This window comes from Panicum virgatum, chromosome 3K (assembly GCF_016808335.1).
Source record: "Panicum virgatum strain AP13 chromosome 3K, P.virgatum_v5, whole genome shotgun sequence".
In the NCBI taxonomy this organism is placed as follows: domain Eukaryota; kingdom Viridiplantae; phylum Streptophyta; class Magnoliopsida; order Poales; family Poaceae; genus Panicum; species Panicum virgatum.
In genome coordinates, this window is record NC_053138.1 from 13,281,050 (window position 1) to 13,305,521 (window position 24,472).

At 45.9% G+C, this 24,472-nt stretch overlaps 4 protein-coding genes across 13 annotated transcripts; 2 read left to right on the plus strand and 2 right to left on the minus strand.

The window, feature by feature from the left end:
* The first annotated feature begins 669 nt into the window (after positions 1-669).
* LOC120700457 (ATP-dependent Clp protease proteolytic subunit-related protein 1, chloroplastic-like) lies at positions 670-4,837 on the plus strand. The gene is made up of 9 exons (XM_039984701.1): positions 670-962; positions 1,930-2,045; positions 2,147-2,365; positions 2,463-2,567; positions 2,677-2,739; positions 3,801-3,912; positions 4,006-4,067; positions 4,176-4,358; positions 4,433-4,837. Exons 1-9 carry the CDS (start codon positions 758-760, stop codon positions 4,532-4,534), a joined length of 1,167 nt encoding a protein of 388 aa, XP_039840635.1. The 5' UTR covers positions 670-757; the 3' UTR covers positions 4,535-4,837.
* A 138-nt stretch (positions 4,838-4,975) lies between these two features.
* Positions 4,976-6,395, minus strand: LOC120700458 (inactive protein RESTRICTED TEV MOVEMENT 2-like). Its single transcript, XM_039984702.1, has 2 exons — positions 6,129-6,395; positions 4,976-6,005 (listed from the first exon to the last, which is right to left on the minus strand). Exons 1-2 carry the CDS (start codon positions 6,244-6,246, stop codon positions 5,164-5,166), a joined length of 960 nt encoding a protein of 319 aa, XP_039840636.1. The 5' UTR covers positions 6,247-6,395; the 3' UTR covers positions 4,976-5,163.
* Positions 6,396-8,524: 2,129 nt separating this feature from the next.
* Positions 8,525-13,431, plus strand: LOC120700459 (hypersensitive-induced response protein-like protein 1). 10 transcript variants are annotated; one of them, XM_039984705.1, is made up of 6 exons: positions 8,716-8,810; positions 11,001-11,062; positions 11,443-11,656; positions 12,180-12,300; positions 12,466-12,654; positions 12,788-13,431. In XM_039984705.1, the coding sequence occupies exons 3-6, from the start codon at positions 11,468-11,470 to the stop codon at positions 13,150-13,152; spliced, it is 864 nt and encodes a 287-aa protein (XP_039840639.1). In that variant the 5' UTR covers positions 8,716-8,810; positions 11,001-11,062; positions 11,443-11,467; the 3' UTR covers positions 13,153-13,431. The 10 variants fall into 10 exon arrangements, with proteins under 10 accessions (XP_039840637.1, XP_039840647.1, XP_039840639.1 ...); XM_039984708.1 differs by having other exon boundaries at positions 8,717-8,810; positions 10,973-11,062; XM_039984710.1 differs by having other exon boundaries at positions 8,737-8,810; positions 11,008-11,062.
* A 280-nt stretch (positions 13,432-13,711) lies between these two features.
* On the minus strand, positions 13,712-18,765 carry LOC120700456 (probable serine/threonine-protein kinase PIX7). The gene is made up of 6 exons (XM_039984700.1): positions 18,376-18,765; positions 16,779-17,116; positions 16,558-16,693; positions 15,582-15,718; positions 15,380-15,503; positions 13,712-14,727 (listed from the first exon to the last, which is right to left on the minus strand). The coding sequence occupies exons 1-6, from the start codon at positions 18,542-18,544 to the stop codon at positions 14,192-14,194; spliced, it is 1,440 nt and encodes a 479-aa protein (XP_039840634.1). The 5' UTR covers positions 18,545-18,765; the 3' UTR covers positions 13,712-14,191.
* Positions 18,766-24,472: the final 5,707 nt, after the last annotated feature.

A 24,472-nucleotide genomic window follows, 5' to 3' on the forward strand; every position in this document is an offset into this window, starting at 1 on the left:
CCAGTTATCCATCCGGCACCTCCACCTCCAATCAGGGTTTTTTTATCCGACCGTTTGGACCGAACCGCCGGCGTCCGATTCCGGCTAACCGGTCCGGTTTGACCGGTTACGGTAAAAACCGGTCAAACTCAAATTTGAATTCAAAACCCGTAGTTATACCGGTTTCGAACGGCTAACCGGCCGGTTAGACCGGTTTACCGGTCCGGTTTGACCGGTTGCCGGTCGGTTTGACTAGCAACCGGTCGGTTTGACTGGTAACACGCTAAATTCAATTTTTTTTGTTTAAATTCAAATATCCGCAAAGTATACTAAATGAATGTTTGTATAACATGTTTTAGCCTAAATGAACTCTCCAACCCCTTTTTTACTACTTTTACATTGTATTTGTATACTTTTGTATGCATGTTTTTTTTGTTTAACTTCAAATGCTCGCAAAGTATACTAAATGAACGAATATTTGAAAAAATTTGACATCATTAAATTCGTCGCAACTTGAAGTATTTTTAAGATTTTTTTGAGATTTTTCCATTTTTTAGAATTCAAATTTAAAATTTGAATTTGGGTCGGTTTAAAACCGGCCGGAACCGGAACCGGTCCGGGCCGGTTAGACCGGTAACCGCGGTAACCGGACCGGTTCCGGCCGGTTTGGTGAACCCTGCCTCCAATCCCCCGCATTCCGCCGCAGCAGAGGCAGACGGGAGTGGAAGCCCAGCCGCGTCCCCCTCCCCACTCCGCGCCACCGCACGCTCCGCTCCCCATGGCGCTCGCGCTGCGCTGCCCCGCCGCCACCTCCTCCAGGAGCCCCTTCCTGCCCTCCTCCTCCCCGGTCCCGCCGGCGAGGCTCGCGAGGAGGCCGCCAGCCACCTGCAGGTGCCACTACTACCACGGCGACGGTGTCGGATTCCGCAAGAACTACGACCACATCCCCAAGCAGTTCCGCGAGGAGAACCTCAAGGATGGACGTAAGTGCTGTCTCGCTTGCAACCACCGCCTGTGATGTCTATTGATAGGATCCTGCTTGGTCATGCCATTTAAGCTAGCTCGCGTCCTCATAACGATTAAGGAAGTATATGCGGTCAGTGATAACCGATTAAGCAATACGCGGCGGATTTGCGCTGTTTTTGGGGGAATATAGACATTAGATCGAGGCAGCTACAACATGTGCTAGATCGCTGTACTGAGACAACCCAATTATGCTAGCCACTGCTTGTGTTAAATAAAAGATAAATAAAAATGACACCTATGAATACTAATGTAGTTACCGTCTCAACCTATGGTTTACCATGGCATGTTGGTTCGATGATTTTTAAGAGCAAATGTGTGGAAAAGTAAGATAGCAACAAACCTCACTGAGCCTGCATACAAGTATTTGACAGATGCTATGCTTTTCTTGCTTTAAATTGCGGACTTCTTGTTCAACAAAATAGTGGTATCTATATGAAAATAGTGGTATCTCTGTTCATTTTCCTACTGCAAAGTTTTAGATTTCAGAGGTTACATTGACTTGAATATGGAGATGAGGCCAATTTCATGAGCTTGCAATTGTCCATAATGAATATCAGTAAAGGTTACCTGATGTGCAACTGCAATATGCTACCCTCATTTTAGCTTTTGGAAAATGTGCAGCGCAAGTTGAATATACCAGATGGTAGTTTAGCTCTTGGCAAAGGGGCCAAATTTACTAGCTTGTTCAGGATCTCTGCACCAGAGGCCTATTGTTTTCCTAAACACCCGTCAAATGCTTGGAGTAAAGTTTATCAAATTATTGACGCTCTATTACACATGCATGATTATTGTAGCGTCTTTTACCTTTTAGGGTGTGGTGGTGAGCGGTATTCAAACTTCTTGATCTGCTCCATCATCTTATCAATCAACTCTTTAGTACCAACTATTTGTTTTGCATGATTTAAAAGTATTGTCTTCTGGCAGTGATGGATAATTACAAGAATGTTACTCAGTTCCTTTATGGATTAAATCCTGCTCAGATGGAAATGTTTATGAACGATGATAATCCTTATAATCGGCAATCCCAGAAAGTTACCGAGGTTAGTGATGTTATATGTAGCTATTCTTATTTCTATTGTTAAGCTCATTCTATGACGTTAATGCAACAGAGTTGAGACGGTTTTTTGCCTATGAACTGTAGGAAAGTGTTTCTGCTGCTAGGAGTTACGATGAATTTGGTATGTACACCTTGTCAGGCATGCATGAGGGCCCTGCAAGTTGCAGCTTGGGCATGGGCATGGGGGGCAGCATGAGCATGGGCATGGGCAGAGGTGGGAGAGGATATAGAAGAATGAGAAGCTCTGCTCCAGATCTGCCATCATTGCTACTAGACTCTCGAATTATATTTCTTGGAATGCCTGTGAGATTAATTTTCCACCTTATTTCACTATTTATATACTATTTAGAAGGTTTGGGTCAACAGATGGTAACATTCTATTTTGTTGTTATATTGGCAGATTGTTCCGGCAGTAACTGAGCTTATTGCTGCTCAATTTCTGTGGCTAGATTATGATGACCGCACAAAACCCATTTATCTGTATATAAACTCCACTGGAACCATGGTAAGTAGTTTTCTGAATATTGAAAATAGGAAATCATGTCATCTTTCATCTGTTTCCGATATATCGTATTGGCATTATTTATATGACTACACCTTCTGTTCTGTAACAGGATGAAAATAATGAGCTTGTTGCATCTGAAACTGATGCTTATGCAATTGCTGATTTTATCAATGTAAGTATGTATCTTTTCTCACTAGCTGAAAATCGAGCAGACTTTTGTGCCTTTCTTAATGATGTTATTATCATTGTCTTGGACTCAAATCTATTTTTGAATGTAGTCTTAAATAATTTCTTTGCATACTTGACTGCATGCAGCCATTGGGATTGTGACTACAGGATCCAGAGCAGTTAGATATGTTCATTTACTGGTCTTCCTTTTTTGCCCAAAAACCGGGAAGCAAGATTAACTTTTGCTACTAGAGATGATGGCTGTTATTCATAACATTTAGGTTGTTATTCAAAATATTTAGGTTCTATTGCACATTTTCATTCTGTGGGAACTTGAGTTGACCAGAATAATGAGCCATTAAAACTGAAGCAACAAAAGGATAAGGATATGATTGTTTTATTTTTCAAACTGAACAGCTGCTTATGACAATGCTCTTTTTCATTAATAATCATTTGGGATGAAGTTAAAGCCAAAATCAATAAGTATGGGAAAAGGTGGCCTTAATTCGAATCATGATCAATTTGGGTTAATTCCTTCATATACAATTTATGTGATGTGGAGTTGAAAAGCGCTGGTTGTCACATATTCTTAGTGGATTTATTATCAGGCAACATTATGTGTAAACCCATGCTGTCGGGAGAATGTTTGCAAGGGAACAAATGATGGCTACTATACTTTAATAACACACGTCTCCTGTTTTGGGGACTGTGCTGCGTAATCTTGGCGCATGACACATTTTGAGCCTCTTTGGTGCAGCTCCATGGGGCTCCGGCTCCTTCCGACATTTTAATGTAGCTTCACTGTAGCTTCAATATAGCAAGAAGCCCCTTTTCTCTCCCGTCCCCCTCCCTCTCGCATCTGGCGGAGGAGCCACAAATGTTGCTGTCAGGAGGAGCCGGCTCCGGCTCCGGCTCCGGCTCCGATGCTCTGACAGCTCCCTCCGAAGCCCGACCAAACACGGACTTTATTAAGATTTTATTTGCTTTGAAACAAAGTAAAGCATAAGTATATATTCTCTAAAACTGCTTACTCCGACTTTAAATATTATTTTATTGGTTTTGCAGCGAAGCAAATCCAAGGTTTACACAATCAATCTTAGCATGGCATATGGTCAGGCTGCAATGCTTCTGTCCCTTGGTTTCAAGGGCAAAAGAGGAGTGCTTCCAAATTCAATCAGTATGTTACTTTTTCTAAGCTTCCTTACTCCTTTTGCAACCGCATCTGTGCATGCATATATAATGGTCCTAAATATTCACCATGAAAATGCAGCTAAATTGCACCTGCCTAGGGTCCACAAATCTGGTGGAGCCGCCATTGATATGTGGATTAAGGTCAGACTCAACTTTATATCTCCAACATCTCAACATCCCACTCTCGGTTATGCCTGTACCATCGATAACTATTGTACATTTGTACTGAATATTTTATTTTGCAATCAGGCAAAAGAGTTGGATACAAACACAGATTATTACCTTGATCTATTGTCAAAAGGAGTTGGTAAACCAAAGGAAGAGCTCGCTGAATTCCTTAAGGGCCCAAGGTACTTCCGTGCGCAAGAGGCCATCGATTATGGACTTGCTGATACGATTTTGCACTCATTGGATGGTTCTTTCAAGCCAAAGGTATCTTGCTATCCTTCTTTCACCATTGGTTTCCATAAGTAGCTCTCCACTGATTATTTCTTCTTGTGGATTAGGATCTGACTGCGCAGCTGGCCAAAGCACAGGAGATGCGGCAATCAGGTAAGCGTGCAGCAGCTGGAGCTGGGAGATGGTCGACTCCAACTGCACCTAGGTAGATTAGAATGTTTCATCAGGACGGTATGCTCCATCTTGATGATCATGTGGTTCTGCAATACAAAGAAGCCAGCCCCTTGTATACGTGCAAAGAATCATCTCCATGGAGCTTGGAATCAGATGCTGGATAGCCAAATGTTTTGAAGTGTAGTTTAAGTTGTGATGTGTATTATGTATGTGTAATTTTGGTTACAATCAGCCCACAGCTATTGTTTCCATATAGATTTCATTCACCAGTGGAAATGATAGCTTATCTGAATTTTAGCCAAGCATCCTGTTCAACAAATGGTCCGGACTATTTCTGATCGGCGGGTTTCTTTTCATGTGCGCTCTTTCTTTTGGTGATAACTAACTGGCAAAAGTGATAACCTGGAATACTGATGGACCACGATCTCTTCAGCTTGTTTCACTGATGTGCTGATGCACCAGTTCCTTCTCTGTAAGGATATTTAAGGAGAATATTTCCGAACTTGGAGCTTGATGTAAATACATGATGAATGCTTTACAATCAGGTTTTCTTCTGCTTTGTGAATTCATCACTGCAGAAGTTCACATTTCAGTTTTGTATTTGTATGTATCCACGGGGAATGTACATCTATGTGATGCCAGATGCATGAATCTGCATGAGGAGTCAGTTCCTGCAGAAGAGTCTGCTGGCGACAAGGCCGAGGGAGAAGGCGGCGACGGCCGTGGCGATCACCTCCTTGTTCTTCTTGACCGTCTCCACCAAGCCCTCGGCCCAATCCGAACCGGCGAGCCCCTCCAACTCCTGGACGAGCTCCCTGAGGCCGCGGTGGGTCCTCTGGCCCTCCGCTTCCACTGCCGCGGCCGCGGCCTTGGCCCTCTCATCCTCGGCGCGCCGCTTCGCCGTCACCGCCGCCAGGCTCTCCGAATCAACCGCCTTCCTCTCGGCGTCGGCCTGCGGTGGCCTGGGCGCGGCCTCCTTCTCGTCGGCTGCTGGTGGCGCGGCGGCCTCGGCCGCAGGCTTGGCTCCCTCCTCCTTCACGGTTGCCGGTGGCGCGGTCGCCTTGGGCTGCTCATGCTCTGGCTTGCCTCTCTTGGCGTCCACCTGCTGCTCAGCAGCAGGAGGTTTCTTGGTGGTGCTGGCGTCCTCCTTGGGCTTGGCATCGTCCTTTGGCTTCTTGGCGGCAGTCACCTCCGCTGCCGCTGCTTCCTTGTGCTCTGCCTGTGGCTTCTTGGCCTCGTCCTCCTTGGGCTTGCCTTGGCCATGCGCCGCCGCCGCCGCCTTGTTGGCGTCCTCTTTGGGCTTGGCGTCGTCGACGACCTTCCTTGGCACGGTGAGGGTGAGGACGCCCGTGTCGAAGCGGCCGGTGATGGCGTCGAGGTTGGAGGCGGCGGGCAGCTGGAAGATCTTGCTGAAGCGGGAGTGCTTGCCGCCGTCGGCGCGCTGGCCGCGGACGGTGAGGCGCCCGGTGCCGTCGACTTGCACCCTGAAATCTTCTTTCCTGAAGCCTTCTTACAACCATGCAGAAGCAAACGCAGGCAGTCATGCTCGTGCATGCTCACAGAAATGGAAGAGCAGCTTGAGGATGGAGCTGAAGACTAATGTGATGGATAGATTACTAGCGTCCCTACCTGAGAGGTGGAGGCGGAGGACGAAGCTGGCGTCGTTCTCCTGCCACTCGTACTTGGGGTCGAAGTCCTGCTCCGCTGCCTGCTGCTGCGGCTTGGTTGCCTGCCTGCCGCTCGCCATGGATTCAAGTCGACTCGATGATCAGTTGCAGAGAGCCAGGAAAGGATCTGGCCGGGCCGATGGTGTGGTCGTAGGGTCAAGATCAGCAAGGGTGGAGGAGGCTCGTGCTTTGCAAGCTAAGTGCCTCAATGTTTGCGATCGATCAGCAGCAGCATGGATATATATAAGGCGATGGCGGCGCATGCATTCCAAACTTGTGGGCCTGCCTGACCGGCTGAAGAAAAGACTAATGGAGATAATGGATGAATTGATTCGGATGGAATTCTCCCCCGAGAGAGGAGGCTAAGCGAGCCAGGGGAGGAGGAGGAATCGTAAATCCTTGGACGAGCTAGGGAAGGTTAGGAATCTCCCACCAATCGTCCTGCCTGCTGAAACAACACGAACAAGAGCGTGGGCGGCAGGCAAGTTTCTTGACCGGGAGGGGGGAGAAGGGAGATCGATGGATGGTGGGTGAGTTGCCGGCGCGGCGCGTGCGAGACGATGCCATGGAAGGGATCCATGGAAAACCCAGCGTCCGAGGGGAAGGGGATGCTTCTTCAGTTCCTCTCCTGGGCCCTGGCTGGCTCAACCCTGCGTCCTCGTCGCATGTTTACTCCACCGGAGGCCACCGGTTTCCTTCCCCTTTCACACACGCGCGCACACACATATGGGCCATGGCAATGGCAATGGCAATGGGCATGGGCGTGGGAAGCGGCGGCGGCTGCCTCACTCTTGGGCCGGGCCGATGCCCGTGGATTTCCAGTTTGCTTAACAGCCCAGCTTTATCATGACTTTGGGCCGTCGGATGGGGCTACAACTAAGAATTCTCCCTACCCTTTTTTTAAAAAAACTAAGAATTCTCCCCTCTCCTCTCTATCATGATGAAAATTAAAAGAAAGAAAGAAAGAAAAGAGCGGCAGGCAGATAAAAGCGTTAGTTGTCAGCACATGCTATGCTGCTACACAGTAGGGCGACTCCCCTTTCTAGTTGCTTTTGCCCAAGAAAACAAGCAAAGATGTATAAACACTACTCCCTCCGCTCTAAATTATAAGCCATTTCAAAAATCTTGGAGAGTCAAAGTTTTTCAAATTTGATCAAATTTATATAACAAAATAATAACATTTATGATACCAATTAAATATCATTAGATTCTTTGTTAGCTATATTTTCATATTGCACCTATTTGATGTTATAAAGTTTTATATTTCTCTCTATAATTTTGGTCAAACTTTGAGATGGTTTGACTTTCCAAGATTTTTGGAATCACTTATAATTTAGAACGGAGAGAGTAGTACTATAGATAGATAGTAGCGCATGTGCAGACGGTCAGGTTGAAGCAGTGAAAGAGATGACATGGTGCACACACGCCACTTGGAGAGTCAGCTGATCTAACTGGTACGATGGAACAGCGGAACATGCAATGCAATGCGATTGCAATTGCAAATGGTATTGGTATGGTTGGAGTATCCTCCCCAATTCCCTAGCCCGGCCAAGAGGCCACAATGGTTTGTTGGCGAAAGCAACAAGCCAGAAAAGAAACCGTGTTTGGCTGGCTGGCTGGCCGGCCGGCCGGAGAAAGAGAAACCAAACCGTGGGCAATGAAAAACTGCAATCCAACCATCCAATCCGGTGGGCCGTTTCTCCCCGGTACGGTATCGTTTCTGGTTGGTTGGAAATAATCTCCCCAAGCCAAACCGCCTGGCTCTGCTGTGCTGTGCTGATAAAGACAAGGGGAGAGAACAGAAGAGAAGAGGATTTTGCCCGGGGTGGTGGACCCAAAAGCAATTATCTCCGCTCCGGTGGTCCCACCCCAGTCAACGCGTCAACAAAGGAGGAAGTCCTGCAGGCTGCAGCTCAGCAGCATGCTGAAGCTTCTTGCTGGTTTCCTTGGACGCCTGTGCAGTACAATAGGAGCGATGTTTTCGTCGCTAAGCGAAGTTCTGGTCTTCGTGAATATATTGCAGGCGTATTATGTGTATATGTTTAAGTTTTAGCGTGCGCCTTAGGGTGTGGTGTGATATGCGCGGGTAGGATGTGGTGTGCATTTAGACGTCCGTTCAAATGCTACAACTTGTATTCCAAATAAGAAACCAAAAAAAATTGCCAACCCTACCCACGATGCCCACGCGGGGCCCGCCTCGGCTGCCGCTGTTCTTATCCCCGGTTCACAAAACCCCAGCCCAAAAGGAGCAGGGAGGGAGCTGCAGCGCACCTGCAACCTGCTGCAAAGGCAAAACGTTCCCTCCCTAATTTACAACCAATCTGTTTCAGTGTTTTGTTCACCTGACACTAATCCTGATGGGCGCTAAACTAAGCGGCGGCATTACCGATTCATCATCCACGTCCTATGCTAAGTATCCCACTGAGATGTTTTCAGAAAAAAAAAAGTGTCCCACCGAGATGGTGAGATTAGATGAGAATCATGTGATGTCCAAACTGGACACTGCACAGACTATATATGCAGGAGAGGGACAGGCCAGCACTCTGCCTATATGTTCAAGGCAAGGCACGCACTCTGCCTGCACACAAGCGTCTGCTGCTCCGTCGTCTTCCTCGCCTCTTCTCCAACCGTTCGACCCCGCAAGGTAAAGGCCTCTACTTCGAACGCCGCCTTCTCCTTCGTGGAATCTTGGGGTTGGGAATTGGGGTTTACTGCTACGCCCGCACTTCAGTTCAATTGAACTAAACCCACACTGCAATTCTTTCTGGATCTTGTCTTTGTTCGCATCTCTTGTTACCTGTTAGCGACTTCACCTCGTTAGGGTATATGTATGATTTGTGTGTCTGCTGTGTGCCTCTCATCTCTCTCATGCCAGCCCCGCCTTCCTCTGCTCGGCGTCGTCTTCTTTGCTTTCTCTCACCCTCTCTTCTCCGCCAAAAGCCCTAAAAATATCTTTTTTTTTTGTCTTCTCCATTGACGTTGATTGATTCCATCTTCTTGTACTAGTATTGTATTGACTTTATTATTCTTTTTCTCTTGTTAATTTTAGCCTAAAATACCCTAACTACTTTGCTGCTTCACCGTCCTTCTCCATAGATTGCTCCTTATTCTTGTTTGCTGCGACGACTCCAGAGTCTACTGCGCACCTCAATCCTTATCCGCTGCAATTTCCTCATAATTATGGAGTACTACTTTTTCTAGATAAAGAATTATAGAGTACAACTAGACACAATCGGCAACAAGGTCGTAGTTTCTGCCTTTCTGATTCCGACACCAACCAATCATGTGCTGTTTTTTTTCTTTTATTAACTGAAAGAAAAGATGTGTAGGCGCTAGTAACTTGCCCCCAGATATCTTTCACCGGGCTGGAGGTTACACCGGATTTTTCCTCTAACTTGATAGTTACATACTGAAACCTCCAAGGGTTTTGTGTGGTACAATAGCTTGCCGCAAGTCTTCGGATATTTGTCAACGTCTAAGCTGATCGTTTCGTACTCAATCCCATGCCAATTTATTATTACTGAAGCGACATTTTAGGCTTGCATGGTTGCTCAAGTCGTTCAATTGGGGATTAACTAACCTCCTAGATGATGTAGACCCGCCCAACTGGTTCCTTATGTCTTGCAATCCATTGTGGAGATGGATAATTGAGCAGGCATGCTACTATTTAAGGTGCAGGAAGACAGAGCACAGATACCTTCCCTGCCTCACAAACAACTCCACCCTGTCATTTAGCCCTGTTCTGGTACCAGCTGGGTCTTCACTCCTGCTCTGCCGTTTCAACTAGGGGGCAAGTTCTGTTCTTGCATTCTTCCATTGTTTGTTCTGCTTCAACCATGTTTTGAAAAATTAGTTCAACATCTATCTCTCTTTGTTTCTGTATATGCCATGGTTTAGTGAATCTTTTAAGTGGCCTTAGTTTCCTTGGGCTGGCTACAAATTTCTTTTTTTTTTTAAATTTCCTTATCTATTCATCTCTAGTTTTATGAACCATTGGAGTTCTCTTGCTTTTGCAACAAGATTTAGGTTCCTGAAAACGAAAATACTGCCTAATGGAGATGGGACCATTAGGCGCTAAGTTGCACACATCACTTTGTGCTGAGTGCTGTCAGAACCAGAATACAACGTCAACGAGCATGTGTTATACTTGTACTGTAAAATTTGAGTTTATGGAGATGATTAGGTGTTTATTGAGGTACAGTTATTTTATACTTCTCAGTAATCATGGTCATGATGCAACTTATTTTTGTAAGGAAAAGTCATGATACAACTTTGGAAGCACAAGTTTAGATGTGCTTTCTGCTTTACCTTTGAGGAAAGGGATGCTTGTAAATTGTTCCAAATGATATGCCAAGGGAGAAAGCTTGAATTGAAGCATTTTGTCTTGCCTAGCTGCTATTGGCGACTAGTAATATTCACAGTTCCAAATTGGATTTCTAATGTACGCCACATCCAGATTCAGGCAGTAACTCTCTTTGTCCACAGAGTTTTTCTTGTTTATCTTATAGCCTCTGAGGCTCTGTTGCTGCACTCCTCAATTTTTTATTTTTCTTTAACGGTGTTTTGAATAATTAATTCAGGATTTGCTTCACTTTATTCTATATATGCTGTAGCTAATGATGTAAGTTCTCTTAGCTATGTCTAACTATCCTATGTTGCTGAGTTTTTACATATAGAAACACCATTAACTGTTTTTTGAAAAATAAAACACCATTAACTGTTACACCTTGTTTGTAAATTAAGGATATAGTCTCTGAAGTTCTTTAATGCTTACAAGTGATTTACAGTCTCTTGCTTTGCAACAAGATTTTGGTTCCTGAAAATAAAATTACAGCTTCCTGGTGATGAATCGTTAGACACTAAGCTGCGGCCATCACTCAGTGCTGAAAAAACAAGGTTCGCAATTAATGTGCTTGAATTCTAGAGTCAGTGGATTTATGGAGAATCTTGGGTGTTTATTTAGGTATAAATAATTTATGTTTCCTAGTAATCATGGTCATGATGCCACTTTTGTTTTTTAGGAAATCCATGATAGAACTTTGGAAGCACAAGTATAGATAGTGCTTTCTTTTCAAAAAGTATTGATAGTGCTTTCTGCTTTACCTTAAGGAAAGAGATGCTTCTTCACTGAATGTTGGGCTTATGGAGAAAATTTGAATTAAAGTGTTTTTCCCTGTGTAGTTGCTATTGGAGATTATTAATCTCATTGCTATGCTTATTCACGTCATTCTCAGTTACTAACTTTTATTTTGGCTTTATGATGCATGAACATTCAGGTGCCAGAAGTGATCGACTGCAGGTATGGGCAACTTGTGCTGCTGTGTTCAAGTTGATCAGTCAACCGTGGCCATCAGGGAGCAGTTTGGCAAGTTTGACAGCGTGCTTGAGCCAGGATGCCACTGCTTGCCTTGGTTCATCGGCAAGCGTGTAGCTGGTCATCTCACACTCAGGCTGCAGCAACTGGATGTGCGCTGTGAGACCAAGACTAAGGTACGTCCTAAACACTGTCGAGATAAATGGATGCATAGCTGCTTTCTTTTCACTTTACTTGAATATGGAGGGATGGCCATCATTTTGTTCCAGCATAAGTTCCAAAGCATGAAATTGATTATTTTCATGTTCCTTCTGTGTTATAAAGCTTGTGAAAAAAGATATCAAAGTAACATAATACACTGTTCCAGCCTTCCAGGGCAGGTAGTGAAACAAACTATATGCTGCTGAGAACTTTTGTATTTTGTTGATATGATAAGTTCCTTCGTTTTCTAGATTAGATGCACGTTACCCTGCCTGGAGAATACTCCTCTGAAACTACTACTGCTGTACTATATGTGCAGAAGCTTTTTATTATTTGGTCAAAAATAAAGAAGGTTTTTTGTGAACTTTGTTTTGGGAATCCTTATTCACATCTAGTTTAGTGTTTGAACGGTGATATTGTGTTCATGTTTAATATTTTTGTTTCAATTAGCCAATTACGGCAAATACCTTTAAGGCTCTAACACCTGAAGTTGTGCAGGACAATGTCTTTGTGAACGTCGTGGCATCTATTCAGTACCGTGCTCTGGCTGGCAAAGCAAGTGATGCGTTCTACAAACTGAGCAACACAAGGTCCCAGATCCAAGCATACGTCTTTGATGGTATGCATTCTTAGAACAACTGAAGATTTATCATATCAGACACCACCTTGTCTCTATGAATATGCTGTTTTTTTTTTCTTTTCTTGTTGTTCATTTCTGTATATTTGGAATTGCTTTGGCTATTCTATTACTCATGTAATGTTTGTCTGTGGTTTCTGTCGACAGTTATCCGAGCAAGCGTTCCCAAGCTCATTTTAGATGACGCTTTCGAGCAGAAGGATGAGATCGCAAAGGCAGTGGAGGAGGAACTCGAGAAGGCCATGTCAGCTTACGGCTTTGAGATCGTGCAAACTCTGATTGTGGACATTGAGCCAGATGAGCACGTGAAGCGCGCAATGAATGAGATCAACGCAGGTCTGTTGCTAGAAATATGACAAGAAGCTTTTGACCTTTTTTTTTCTGAAAATGAAAAAAATGTCCATGATCAGCTTTGCTATCCACCATCAGTGTCTGACACGCTTTTTGGCTGGCTCCTTCAATCTGGCAGCGGCGAGGCTGAGGGTGGCTGCGAACGAGAAGGCCGAGGCGGAGAAGATCGTGCAGATCAAGCGCGCGGAGGGTGAGGCGGAGGCCAAGTACCTGTCCGGGCTGGGCATCGCCCGTCAGCGGCAAGCAATCGTGGATGGGCTGAGGGACAGTGTGCTGGGCTTCTCCGTGAACGTGCCTGGCACCACCGCCAAGGACGTGATGGACATGGTGCTCATCACCCAGTACTTCGACACCATGAAGGAGATCGGCGCGTCATCCAAGGCCTCATCGGTGTTCATCCCGCATGGCCCCGGCGCAGTGCGCGACATCGCCACGCAGATCCGCGACGGCCTCCTGCAGGGCTCCTCCGTCTCCCACCACTAGTCTGCTGGTTCTGGAGCAGCGTGGATGCGGATTCATTCAGTCGCAGGGAAGGAGATTGCTTAGCTATATGCTTGCCACTCAGTCAGACCAGTATGATGCCTGTCTATATTGCTCGTGTGTTTCTGCGGAGTATGGAGTGATTTCAGTGTGGAACCATAAATTATAACACTCTTCAGTATTACCTGCTACTCCTAGGGTGCTTGGGGATCGGAGAACCTTATCTAACCTTTTATAAGTGGTAATATGAACATAAGGCAGCATGAGTTTGCAGTATATCTACTCTTCCTGTCATGCATGTCGCCTGAATTCTGTTTCAGCGAACTGTTTGTTTGCAATCAAGCTCCCTTCCAATCAATAACAGGAAAATGTTGCTGCACGCTGCCTGTAAACATGTTGGTGCAGACTGCAGATGCATGAATGAGAAATTTGCCCAATGTTGCCAGAACGAAGGAGCTGCCATGAATGAGTGGCGCACCACATGCGTCGTAATGGAGGCAGCATCATAGCACAACATAGCATTGTTTTGACCTATCCTGAAAATGAATGATGGTGCTCATGATTGAGATCTGGCCTCTTGCTGCATTACCACCCTCTTTAATCTTTGCCAAATTCCAAATCCAATGATATACACAGCCACCGACGATGCGGAGCGATTCTAGAGTCTCTAAAAAATATAGAATGGAAGGAAAAGGAAAGCCTTTTATCCAGGGGAGCAAAAATCTTGCCCAGCTTAACTTCCCCATCTCCCTTCAGTTTTCACCAGATCATGTCAACTTCCTTTGTGAGTTATAAGTGCTACTAGTACGTAGTAACACCTAATCACCTACACCTCCCCCACAAGAAACTCGATTGTCTAGTATAACTGAATCTAACCTCTCTGCAGATGCAGGAGAAGTCTCTTGCCCGGTTGGCTAGCCGTCACAACACAGAAGCAGATTACAACATCACATGCCTAAATTACCTACTCGCAAATTTCTAATCTTCAATGGTATGGTGATGATGACAAGTCACTGACGGAGGATCACACACTGCACCAGAGCTACTTGGCACTGCTCCTCGGCACCTGCGGGTACGGAGAAGCATGGCCTTGAGGCCGGTATGGGGAAGCATGGCATCGGGGGCCCTGGGAGAGGCTCCTCATCGGCTGCTGCCCATTCCGTGCAAAGCTGCTCAGCGGGCTCATGGTGCGGCTGCCACTCGGGTAGCCAAGCCTTGCAGCTTGCCCTGCTTGCAAGGAGTAGTACAAGCCGGACGAAGAGACCATGTCTTTCAGGTCCGGGAGAGGCTTGAGTATCTCCACAACCTGGCTCATCAGAGGCCTGGCCTTTGGATCCCGGGTGAGACAGGCACGGGCCAGCTGGGTCACCTTGTAAGCGCCTTTCATGGGGATATTCCCACCAAGTTTTGGATCCATCAGGGCTTGGAATCCTTGTCTTTGTTTCAGATGGGGCCGAGCCCATTCCACAAGGTTGTGCTCCCCTGTTGGTCGGTTCTTGTCCATCGATCGCCTGCCTGTCATGAGCTCCAGCAGCACCACCCCGAAGCTATACACGTCGCTCTTGGACGTCAAGTGACCTGCAAATGGGAACTATTTTAGCAATGCATAAAATAGGATTGAAACCGAGGAGCTTATATTTATCCATGCAAATTACAGTTACATCTGTATGGTAGTTTGAACGGGTGTTTATTGTATTCCTGTTTGTGATATGTGTATCCATTCAGTGCGGTAGTTTGAATGGTGCCCAACCAAAGATTTGAACTTCAATGCAGAGAAATCAATTCAACCCAGTGCTGCCTCACGGCCTCAGTATAGCATAATCGTTTCTCTGACCATTTAATATAGCAACAAACTTGACAGCTAGTGCACAACCTAGACTGCACATGGGCACCATAAATATCTGTAATCACATAATACAAAGATGGTGTGGTATGGTACATGAGATAAATGTGGCGCACAGATATGACCACCTTTGCATACAGAATGCATCTTTCTTGTCAAATCACTATATTTTTTATTTAAGTACCACCTCTATGTTTCTAGAATAAATTATCAACATAGATGAGGTAGACAACAGAATATAAAACAGGGCCATTGCAAATCCGTAAAACTTTTCAAAACGCAAGTTCTGATATATGTTCAATAGGATGGCAACAATAGTTTGGGAGTCCAAAACTTCTCAGCAAACACAATTCAATGATTTTTCGCAACAAAGAACGAGCACCTCACCTGTCATAACATATTCCGGCGCAGCATACCCGTAGGTTCCCATGACTCGCGTGGACACGTGGGTCTTATCACCTATGGGGCCATCTCGAGCAAGCCCAAAATCAGACAGTTTCGCATTATAGTCCTGGATGGATGAACGTGTCAAACAAAGGACAAACACAAGGGTCTAACATAACTGGTAAATGTGTTAAAAGATACATACTGCATCAAGCAAAACATTTGAAGTTTTGAAATCCCGATAGATAACAGGCCTTTCAGCTTCTTCATGGAGAAAGGCAAGGCCCCTTGCTGCGCCAAGTGCAATTTTCATTCGGGTGGACCATGGAAGTGGCACTGACTCTATTTAATCAGAGTTATTGCACAAAATAATAATAAGTTAGTTAACATCCACTAAATATGTAAAACCAAAATGGATTCGGTGGATCAACATAACACAGTACCAGTACTTGAAGAAATAACAAAAAAGGAATAAAGAGTGACTAGCACCTAGCATTTCATAACCAACAAACTTCACTCATTGGTCAATACATTACAAGATCAGTTATTTCAAAATGTGAAGGGGCATAACTTGGACACTCAAGGCCTAATACGTGTTCTTGAATGGGGATAAGCAGCCTAACACCATAGCAGGCCGCAGCACAAAAAAAAAGATTTTAACAAGAACACTATATGGAAATAATATCTTCAAAAGTTTGCGAGCTATGTGTATGAGCTATGACAGCTGGGGTGAAAAGGAGTAAAAGCCCATACAATAAAAAAAAGGAAATTATAAGCTTCGGCCTCTGGGTCAAATATACCATGAATCCATGATACAGGTTACTCTGCATAAATGCCACTTCTTGAAATGTAAGTTTTATTACAACAAATCGGCGACTATCGTTCTGAAATGACCAATCTAGATAACATTATATGTTACTATGCCAGAGCATAATGATTCAATAAACAATGGTGATGTCTATGTGTAAACGTAAGCTGTGCACATCTAACAGTAGTAAGGGCATAGATGCCAAAATATGCCCGCTGGCCAGTGATGCTACTCCTAAGCAAGCAGAGCTGTGCACATCTAACAGTAGTAAGGGCATAGATGCCAAAATATGGCCACTGGCCAGTGATGCTACTCCTAAGCAAGCAGCAACATATGTTTAGAATAAAAGATGGAAGAGACATCAGATGCTCACTCCTGAATAGATGGTGCTCTAAACTTCCACGGGGCATAAATTCATACACTAACTGCCTCTGGTTGTCCTCAATACAATAACCGATCAGTTTCACCAGATTTGGATGTTGTAGATTTCCTAGAAAGTTGACCTCTGCCTGAGAAAATAAGGTTCATAGAAGATTTAAATACAAAGAATGGTAGTTCATACCGCTATGTATTAAAGACAAGTCAAAAACGTACCACCCACTCTTTGTGACCCTGCTGTCCGTCACGATTGAGGGTCTTAACAGCAACAATTAGCCCTGCGCCCGGTTTTACAGGGGCAGTTCCGTTCTCTCCAATCCACCCTTTGTAGACACGGCCAAACCCTCCCTCACCAAGAAGACTCTCTGGACGGAAGTTTCTAGTGGCAAACCTCAATTCATTGAAAGTAAATTTCCGCAACTGGAATGCTACTGTCAGCCCATCTGCAACTATAGATCGGGGCAAAATATTTTCAGCATTGCTAGGCGATGTTGAAGCTGGCACTATCTGTCGCACAGGTTGGTTCTGGATAGCATCATTCTTTCCTCTAGTTTCTGCATGAATAAACATAAATATCAAATCATGGTAATTGATAGACAATTGACAAAATGAATCAAAAGACATAACTTGGATTGACTCAATGAAACTTGCTGCAAAATAAAGCATGGTATTCTCGAAGAATGAGGCAACAAGCTACCAGATGCTTTGTGAAGCTAAATTGAAGGAAATATGCCTTCATTAATCTCATATTAACTTGAAGCAAAATTATGGCACCCGGAACCTTGCAGAGACATACCTTCCAATCGATTTAGGAAAAATGCAGGAATCCAGCATGAGCTCGTGGATACAAGCCCAGTGGTCCGTTTATTTTGTACAGTCCTATATGGTAGTCACCCTTAGCATAAAATGCATGATAAAGCCCCCTTGCCGTATATTCTAAGAGTGTGCCACGCATTGTCATTTTAGCAATGCAACGTAAGTTGCACAAACCAATCAATCAAAGAATAGTCTCCCTACTTGCTGATATGTCCGTACAGCTGTGGAGCATGGTCTCGATCAATCATAAGCTCATACAACTAAAAAAAAACTCCAAAACCATGTATATGTCTCTAAGCAAACTAAACTAGAATTGTCCTGCACATGAAGCAGTTGAAAAACTACAGCATTGCAAAAAGTAGACTGAAATAGACAAGTCCTTCAAGTTGAGGCATCAGAGCATTAATTTACAGGAGTAGACCAGCGTGCTAGGAATGGCATAATCTACATCTACAAGGCCTACACCCTAATCCCTCTGTCGCAAATACCCAGACAAAACATAGGGATCGTACAGCAACAGAGTAAGGTACCACTTCCATCATCACAGTGGAAGAACTACAGCATTGCAAAAAGGTGACTAAAATAGGCCACCCCTTCAACCTGTACCATCCAAGCAACAATCTACAGCAACACACTAGCCTGATACAAATTGCATAGGCCCACAGAGCACCCATGGCTCTAGAACCACAGATGACACTTATGGATCATATTTTCTATTTCCTCCGCCCATAGAGACACATAGATAATAACATGTATGGGTCATACGCATTATTATATTCCTAATTCCCCCGACGCAGAGACACACTATGGATGGATCATACACAGCAGTAAACAGAGCAGCCAAAGCTCGCGCAGTTCCCGCACCCCCAGCACACACACGAAATCCAGAAACGGACACAAGCATACATCCCCCGAAAAAGCCGCCACACACGAGTACACAAGCAATCAGCGAGGAGAGAGAGAGCGAGGACCGAGGAACAGCCGAGCAGGGCGCTACCGGAGGAGCCACGGGCGCCGCAGAGGGCGGCGTCGACCTTAGCGCGCGAGGAGGAGGGCGAGAGGCAGAGGATCCAGCAGCCCACCCCGGCGGAACCCTTGCGCCCTCCGGTCCCCTTCTCGCCCAGCGGACTCGCATTCCGACGCTCCGCCGAGCTCCCGACGCCCATCGCCTCTCCCTCGAACCCGCAGGCTCACCGCAACAACCAGCACACGGGACAGGAAATCGAGAGGCGGCGGCTAGGGATCGGAACCGGCGGGCGGCGAGAGGAGGGAGCGGGGAGGCGAGGACGGGGTGGGAATTGCGAGGAGAGCGGCCGTGGCAGTGGAGAGAGAGGAGCGATGGGAGGGAACTCGAGCAGGAAGGGGGCGCTCAAGCAAAGGCGGGTGGGCCCAATCCGTTGTGGGCCAGAGCACGCAGACAGGCAGGCAGGGCCCAGCGGCAGCGGTGCGCTGTTATAGAGAGGTGACGGGTGGTGCCACCTACGTGGCTAAGATAAACTCCAGCAGCTTAATTTTTCCCTATCCCATTTTCATCTTTTCTTAATATAGAGAATTGATGTTGAAAAAAACCATTCCAATAAATTGATTTTCCATCTCTCATTACCCTTTATTTTTTCTCAATCTCCAATATTTTTCTCCAATCCCCAATAGAAAGGGGACTCCCTTTCCCTATGTCCCGATTCCCTCCCGCGTCGCCCTCGGCACCACGGCGCCCTGCTCCGCCGCCGCCAGGGCCGCGCCCGCCGCCGCCGCTAGGGCCGCGCCCGCCGCCGTCGCCCCTGCATCCTGATGGACGCCGACGAGTATGGAGGCCGCCGTCCGCCTCCAGCCTCCGCCCGCCTCGTCCCCCTCCACCCATGCTTTAATGGAGACCGCCGCCGCCCATGGAGGCCGCTGGGGCAGTGCGTTGGTCCGACCTCTCCCAGGTCGCGGCCATGGGCATGGTCCCCATGGAGGGGTGCCTGGCTGCGTCGCCCATGGACATGCCCTCCATGGAGGGGTCGCCGGCCATGCCGTCCACCTGCATGCCCCCATGGGCGCAGCGCCCCTTCTTGGGCCAAGGGCAAAGTGGGCGGTCGCTCCACCTGCTGCGACAAGCTTGATGCCCCCAAGGCCGAACGCCCCACGACAACCCAAGAAACATACCACCGGCTTGCCAAAGGCAGCGAGGAAGAAGCCGGGCCCGAAGAAGAAGATGCCTTCTTCAACTCTGGTGGTCTCTGCTTCAACGCCGACAACAAATTCTTCAGCGTCGGCAAGCATCGCATCTCCCAATTGTGGCACCGAGGAAGACACCCATATTGCCAACAACGTGTTTGATGGAATGTCTGCAAGGTATGATATATCAGCTCCCAAATGTTGCTGGCACTCCTGGCTATTCACAATTTAACTAAATATGTAGTTCATGCACTCCTGATTATTCAGCAAATCATAATTTTGCTCTGGAGCAACAAGCAAGGAGCATGACTTGCCACCTAAAAGAAGTCGAAGAGAACTCACAAACTTGAAGAAGAATTCTGCAGTAGTGCTGCTGAAGTAGGGACATGCTTTTTTGGCACTCTTGCCCGACAATGCAAGGAGTCCAGGAGATGATGGTGTGGGTGTGGCAACAACTTGTGCCTGATCCGTAATGCGTTGCAGGCTCACTGTCACAGCAACATGTATACATGCAGCTGAAAGGACTGAACAGAAATTCTAGTGGCACGACTAGCTAGAGTGGTTGCGAGAAATCATAGTTTTTTTTCCTTTCAGTTGGGGTAGTTCTTGAAGTGGATAGGAACATTGTAACAAACTGTGCAGAAGTTCAATAAATTCAGTGATAAGATCAAGTGCTTCTCTTGTGCAGCAAAATTATGGTTTATATGGGAGTCTGAAGAGTTGCATCTGTGCAGGTCTTTGTTACTGGAGTCACCGATAAGCAATCTGATCTGGCGATTTTACTTATGGTGAAATAAAGGTTTTTGAGTATTCCTCTGATGGCTTGGTCATTTTTGTTGTATTCAGTGAAAATGCAACAGTAAAAACATGGCCTTGGAATGAGAACAGCTAGGATTTTGCATAGTTAAAGAAAAATAAAATATTACACATGGAGGTTTTCCAATCTGCTGTCGATGTCTTTGCATAAGTGAGGTCTGTGGTTGCCTGGTCTGTACATGTGGAAGTGGAAGGCAAGTCTGTCCAGTTAATTGTTTTGTTGCTTCATCAACATTGAGGCTTGTTGTTCCTAGGATTTCTGGTTTAATAGAATTATCCTACTGATGCTTCCAGTTGCTTGAATTGGTTGTTTTTTCTTCAACACAATTGCTATTGAGATAAGCTAACCATATGAATTTGTTTGAATGTGCAGTGCCAATTCTTTTTCCAATATGATGGATGAAAGTGTTGAAGTAGAAACATCTCTCTCTTCCAACTATTGCCAAGTGCTGATGAGGAGCATGATGAAGACGACACTTTGATCAGTCCAACAAGGAAAAGAGGACACATGTCTGCCAATTATTCATCAGATGAAGATGTTGCCTTGATCAGGGCATGGGAGTTTGTGTCCCTTGATGCCATTGCAGGAGTTGATCAGAGTAGTAGCACTTATTGGAGCCGCATCTCAGAGCACTTTCACCGTAATGCCAATACAACAATGTCTAGAACAATCGGGTCGCTCCAACATCGTTGGTCTACAAGCCAAGAATGTTGTAACAAATAGAAGTCATGTCTTGCCTAAGTTGCTCGCCAACATCCAAGTGGAGTCTCACTTCAAGAACAAGTGAGTAGGCCATTTTGTTCACTTGATCATGACATTTTACTTTTTTTTGTCTTGATAGGCCAACCTCGCCCAGGAGAGATACAAGGCCATGGATCAATAGAAGCATAGGCCACAGGACAGGAAATCGAGAGGCGGGGGCTAGGGATCGGAACCGGCAGGCGGCGAGAGGAGGAAGCGGGGAGGCGAGGACGGGGTGGGAATTGCGAGGAGAGCAGCCGTGGCAGTGGAGAGAGAAGAGCGATGGGAGGAGGGAATTCGAGCACCAGCAAGGAAGGGGGCGCTCAAGCAAAGGCGGGTGGGCCCAATCCGTTGTGGGCCAGAGCACGCAGACAGGCAGGCAGGGCCCAGCTGCAGCGGTGCGCTGTTATAGAGAGGTGACGGGTGGTGCCACCGGCGTGGCTAATGGTTGCTACTCCCAAATGATTTCTAGCCTCGTCCCCATTTAAACACGGCCTAATAGGGAGGGTATGGTGCTAACTGCCGGAGTAACAGTCTAACACCATCCAATAACACATTCCGGAGGAAACTAATCTTGAGTTCATGCCTTTTGTTTTCCATAGTTTTTAACATCTGACTCTGGCTTCGATAGTCTTGGACTTTATGTAGAACTTGTGTGTGACGGAACCGCCAAATTAAAACTCTAATTAAGCGTAATGACCGTCATTTGAACACATCAGGCACATTCGCTTAATGACTTAATTTGGCGATTCTTTCTCAACCCACGGCCCGATCGAAACATCACCGGTAGTCCCACACGAAGGAGGGCGCAGATGGTACAAGCACATCATAATACTTAAAAATACAAACACCATATGAGTACAAAACATTAGGTTTTACAATCCGAGTTCAAATATACATATAATTTACAAGAGTTGCATAATTTACAAACTTTACAACTGATGTACTGAAGTTCGAATAGACTAGATGCTACAACTACAGTAGCCTGCAAAAGCCCTGATTAGCCATGACCGGTCAGACCGATACACCCAACCGGTTGGACCGGTCGGCACTACCCTGCCGACACCACCGGTTAGACCGGTCTGCGCAAAACAGAAAGACTGAACACTCTGCCCTCAAGTGTACAGCCCGACAATCCCCTAACCTAAGGGTCTCGCTCCACCACCTTCCACCCCTCTGCATCCCGGCGGATGAACTTGACACAGCAGGGGCAGAAGTCAACGTCTGGGTGTCCTGAAATAATTGTGGCAGCAAACCCTGAGTATACTAATACTCAGCAAGACTTACCCGTCTATTGGGTATACTTAGCCCACATATTCTAGACATGCAAGCTTTTTGGCTAGTGGTTGGTTTTGCGGAAAAGAAGCAATTACAAGTGAGTCCTTATTTTTCCACGTTTTAGCTTCAATATAAAGTAATCAATTTACTAATCCTCTATGATTTGCAAATCTACAGCAATCATGGTGAACAAATCAATAATTAGATAATATCAGCCCGCATCTCATCTCTTTTAATTCATTTCCTTGCTATGATGTGACCAAGAGATCAAGGCTCTCATGACCGCAAGACACGGCGAATCGATCCGATTTAACCTTGGAAGGTGGACCTAACCAACACAGCACGCAAAAGCCCCGTCGGACCCCACGCACCAACCTTTCCCCTTCCCGCCTCGAACTACAGGAACCAGCCCAACGACATATGGTCAGCCGAGCTCAACGTGAGACCACCAAAAGTAAACATATGCATCCCCAACTCTCCGCGACTACTCGACCACCCCAGGAGTTGGGTGCGGGTTCCTGTACTTTCGAAGCGAAGCAGTACTCGGCTTATCGGTTTCGACTACCTCCTACTCCCGGTATGCGGTTAGTACAGTTCAATCCCCGATCAGCACAGCCGATAACGGAACGGTCCTTAATCAACACAGATGGGGCTACACATTCCCCTATCCGGTCTCCCAACCAATACCTTCCATCTTGAATATAATGATTCATATACTGTAATACAAAGACATCCTATATCTCGCGAGTCACAGAATTATCACTCGACTTCTATCGAGCCCTATTAAGCATAGCAGTGCTAACGACCTATTCATACTAGTATAAGGCCCAGGAATACCTAGGAATCATGCAACTAAGGTTTCAAACAATTCCTAAACCTAATGCACAAATATTAGAGACATATATAGGTGATATAATTTAAAATAGTAGGATGTGCATCGGGGCTTGCCTTCGGGCTGCTGCTCGGTACTGTGGTGAACTGGGCCTGTTGGGCCTGCTCCAGCGGCTCCTGTGGCTCCGCAACCACCTCGTACACCACCCCCTCTGTCGCGGCTGCTACACGTATGCATATGATATGAGAAATGCGATTATGATTTGTAATGATAGATTAGTCATTAAACGCGTATCAGTACTAATAATCTACATAAAAACACGCCCAAACTAGTTGACAACATTTTCAGGGATCCGGAATATCCGGACCAATACCCGGAGTGTCTGAACCCCCAAGTTTGGAGTTTCCGGGCTCTAGCCCGGAGTTTCCCCCGGAACTAAAATCTTGATTTTGGCAAAACCAACCCACAAAATTTGAAACTCTTTCAGGCCCTAATAGAATGGTTCATAGGGAGATGATTGACCTAAAAGAAATCGCTTTAAACACCCTAGATCGATCAATCCCTTTTTGCCCTACCTCTTAGTACCTTGAGCAAGCTCTCCTTGCAAGAAAACTCAAAAACAAAGCCACCCCATGGTGGAATACCCGGAGAAGATGATCCCCCACGCTGATTGGAGCTTCCTTGGTCTTGGGATTGATTTAGGATGGGGATTTTTGAGTTCTAGGGTTTGGGAAGAGAGAGGGCTCTTGAGAGAGTGAGAGAGAGAGTAACGAGAGAGAGTGAGAGCGAGAGTGAGCTGTGAGAGATATGAGTTAGTTTTAATGGTTGTGGGGCATAAATGAAAAAACTTAGATGACTTAGAAACTCCATGTCCGGAGTATCCGGGCCTACGGCCGGAGTATCCGGGCAGGGTGTTACATTGTGTTCCACTGAAATGTTGAGTTCATGTCCATCTGATCAAATTCGAAATCACTTATTTTGATGATAATTAGATTGTAGAAACCAATTGTGCTGTCAAAGATGGCGCTATATGCAGGTGTCAAACAGATTAGTCCTATGTGACATTCTGACATTTAGGGGTGAAAAGAGGTGACTCTTAGATGCACCTCCAATCATCTTTAATTTAAAATTTTGTACTACAGTACACCAACGAAACAAGGCAATCATGGGCTCCCAAGACGTGGCCCTGGCCCACCGTCGTTCTCTTGTGTAGCCTACAGTACACATGTTTGCTTTGGTTGGTAGACTGAGGGCTGTCAGTGGGGTGGT

Coding starts and splice junctions, on each gene's coding strand:
- LOC120700457 (XM_039984701.1), top strand. CDS start 758: ATGGCGCTCGCGCTGCGCTGCCCCGCCGCCACCTCCTCCAGGAGCCCC. Junction 2,046..2,146: donor AATCCCAGAAAGTTACCGAG/GTTAGTGATGTT, acceptor TATGAACTGTAG/GAAAGTGTTTCTGCTGCTAG. Junction 2,366..2,462: donor TTATATTTCTTGGAATGCCT/GTGAGATTAATT, acceptor TTATATTGGCAG/ATTGTTCCGGCAGTAACTGA.
- LOC120700458 (XM_039984702.1), bottom strand. CDS start 6,246: ATGGCGAGCGGCAGGCAGGCAACCAAGCCGCAGCAGCAGGCAGCGGAG. Junction 6,006..6,128: donor CCTCCGCCTCCACCTCTCAG/GTAGGGACGCTA, acceptor GGTTGTAAGAAG/GCTTCAGGAAAGAAGATTTC.
- LOC120700459 (XM_039984703.1), top strand. CDS start 11,468: ATGGGCAACTTGTGCTGCTGTGTTCAAGTTGATCAGTCAACCGTGGCC. Junction 12,301..12,465: donor CCAAGCATACGTCTTTGATG/GTATGCATTCTT, acceptor TTCTGTCGACAG/TTATCCGAGCAAGCGTTCCC. Junction 12,655..12,787: donor AATGAATGAGATCAACGCAG/GTCTGTTGCTAG, acceptor TCAATCTGGCAG/CGGCGAGGCTGAGGGTGGCT.
- LOC120700456 (XM_039984700.1), bottom strand. CDS start 18,544: ATGGGCGTCGGGAGCTCGGCGGAGCGTCGGAATGCGAGTCCGCTGGGC. Junction 16,694..16,778: donor AGGGTCACAAAGAGTGGGTG/GTACGTTTTTGA, acceptor TTATTTTCTCAG/GCAGAGGTCAACTTTCTAGG. Junction 14,728..15,379: donor GCCGGAATATGTTATGACAG/GTGAGGTGCTCG, acceptor TCCCATTTGCAG/GTCACTTGACGTCCAAGAGC.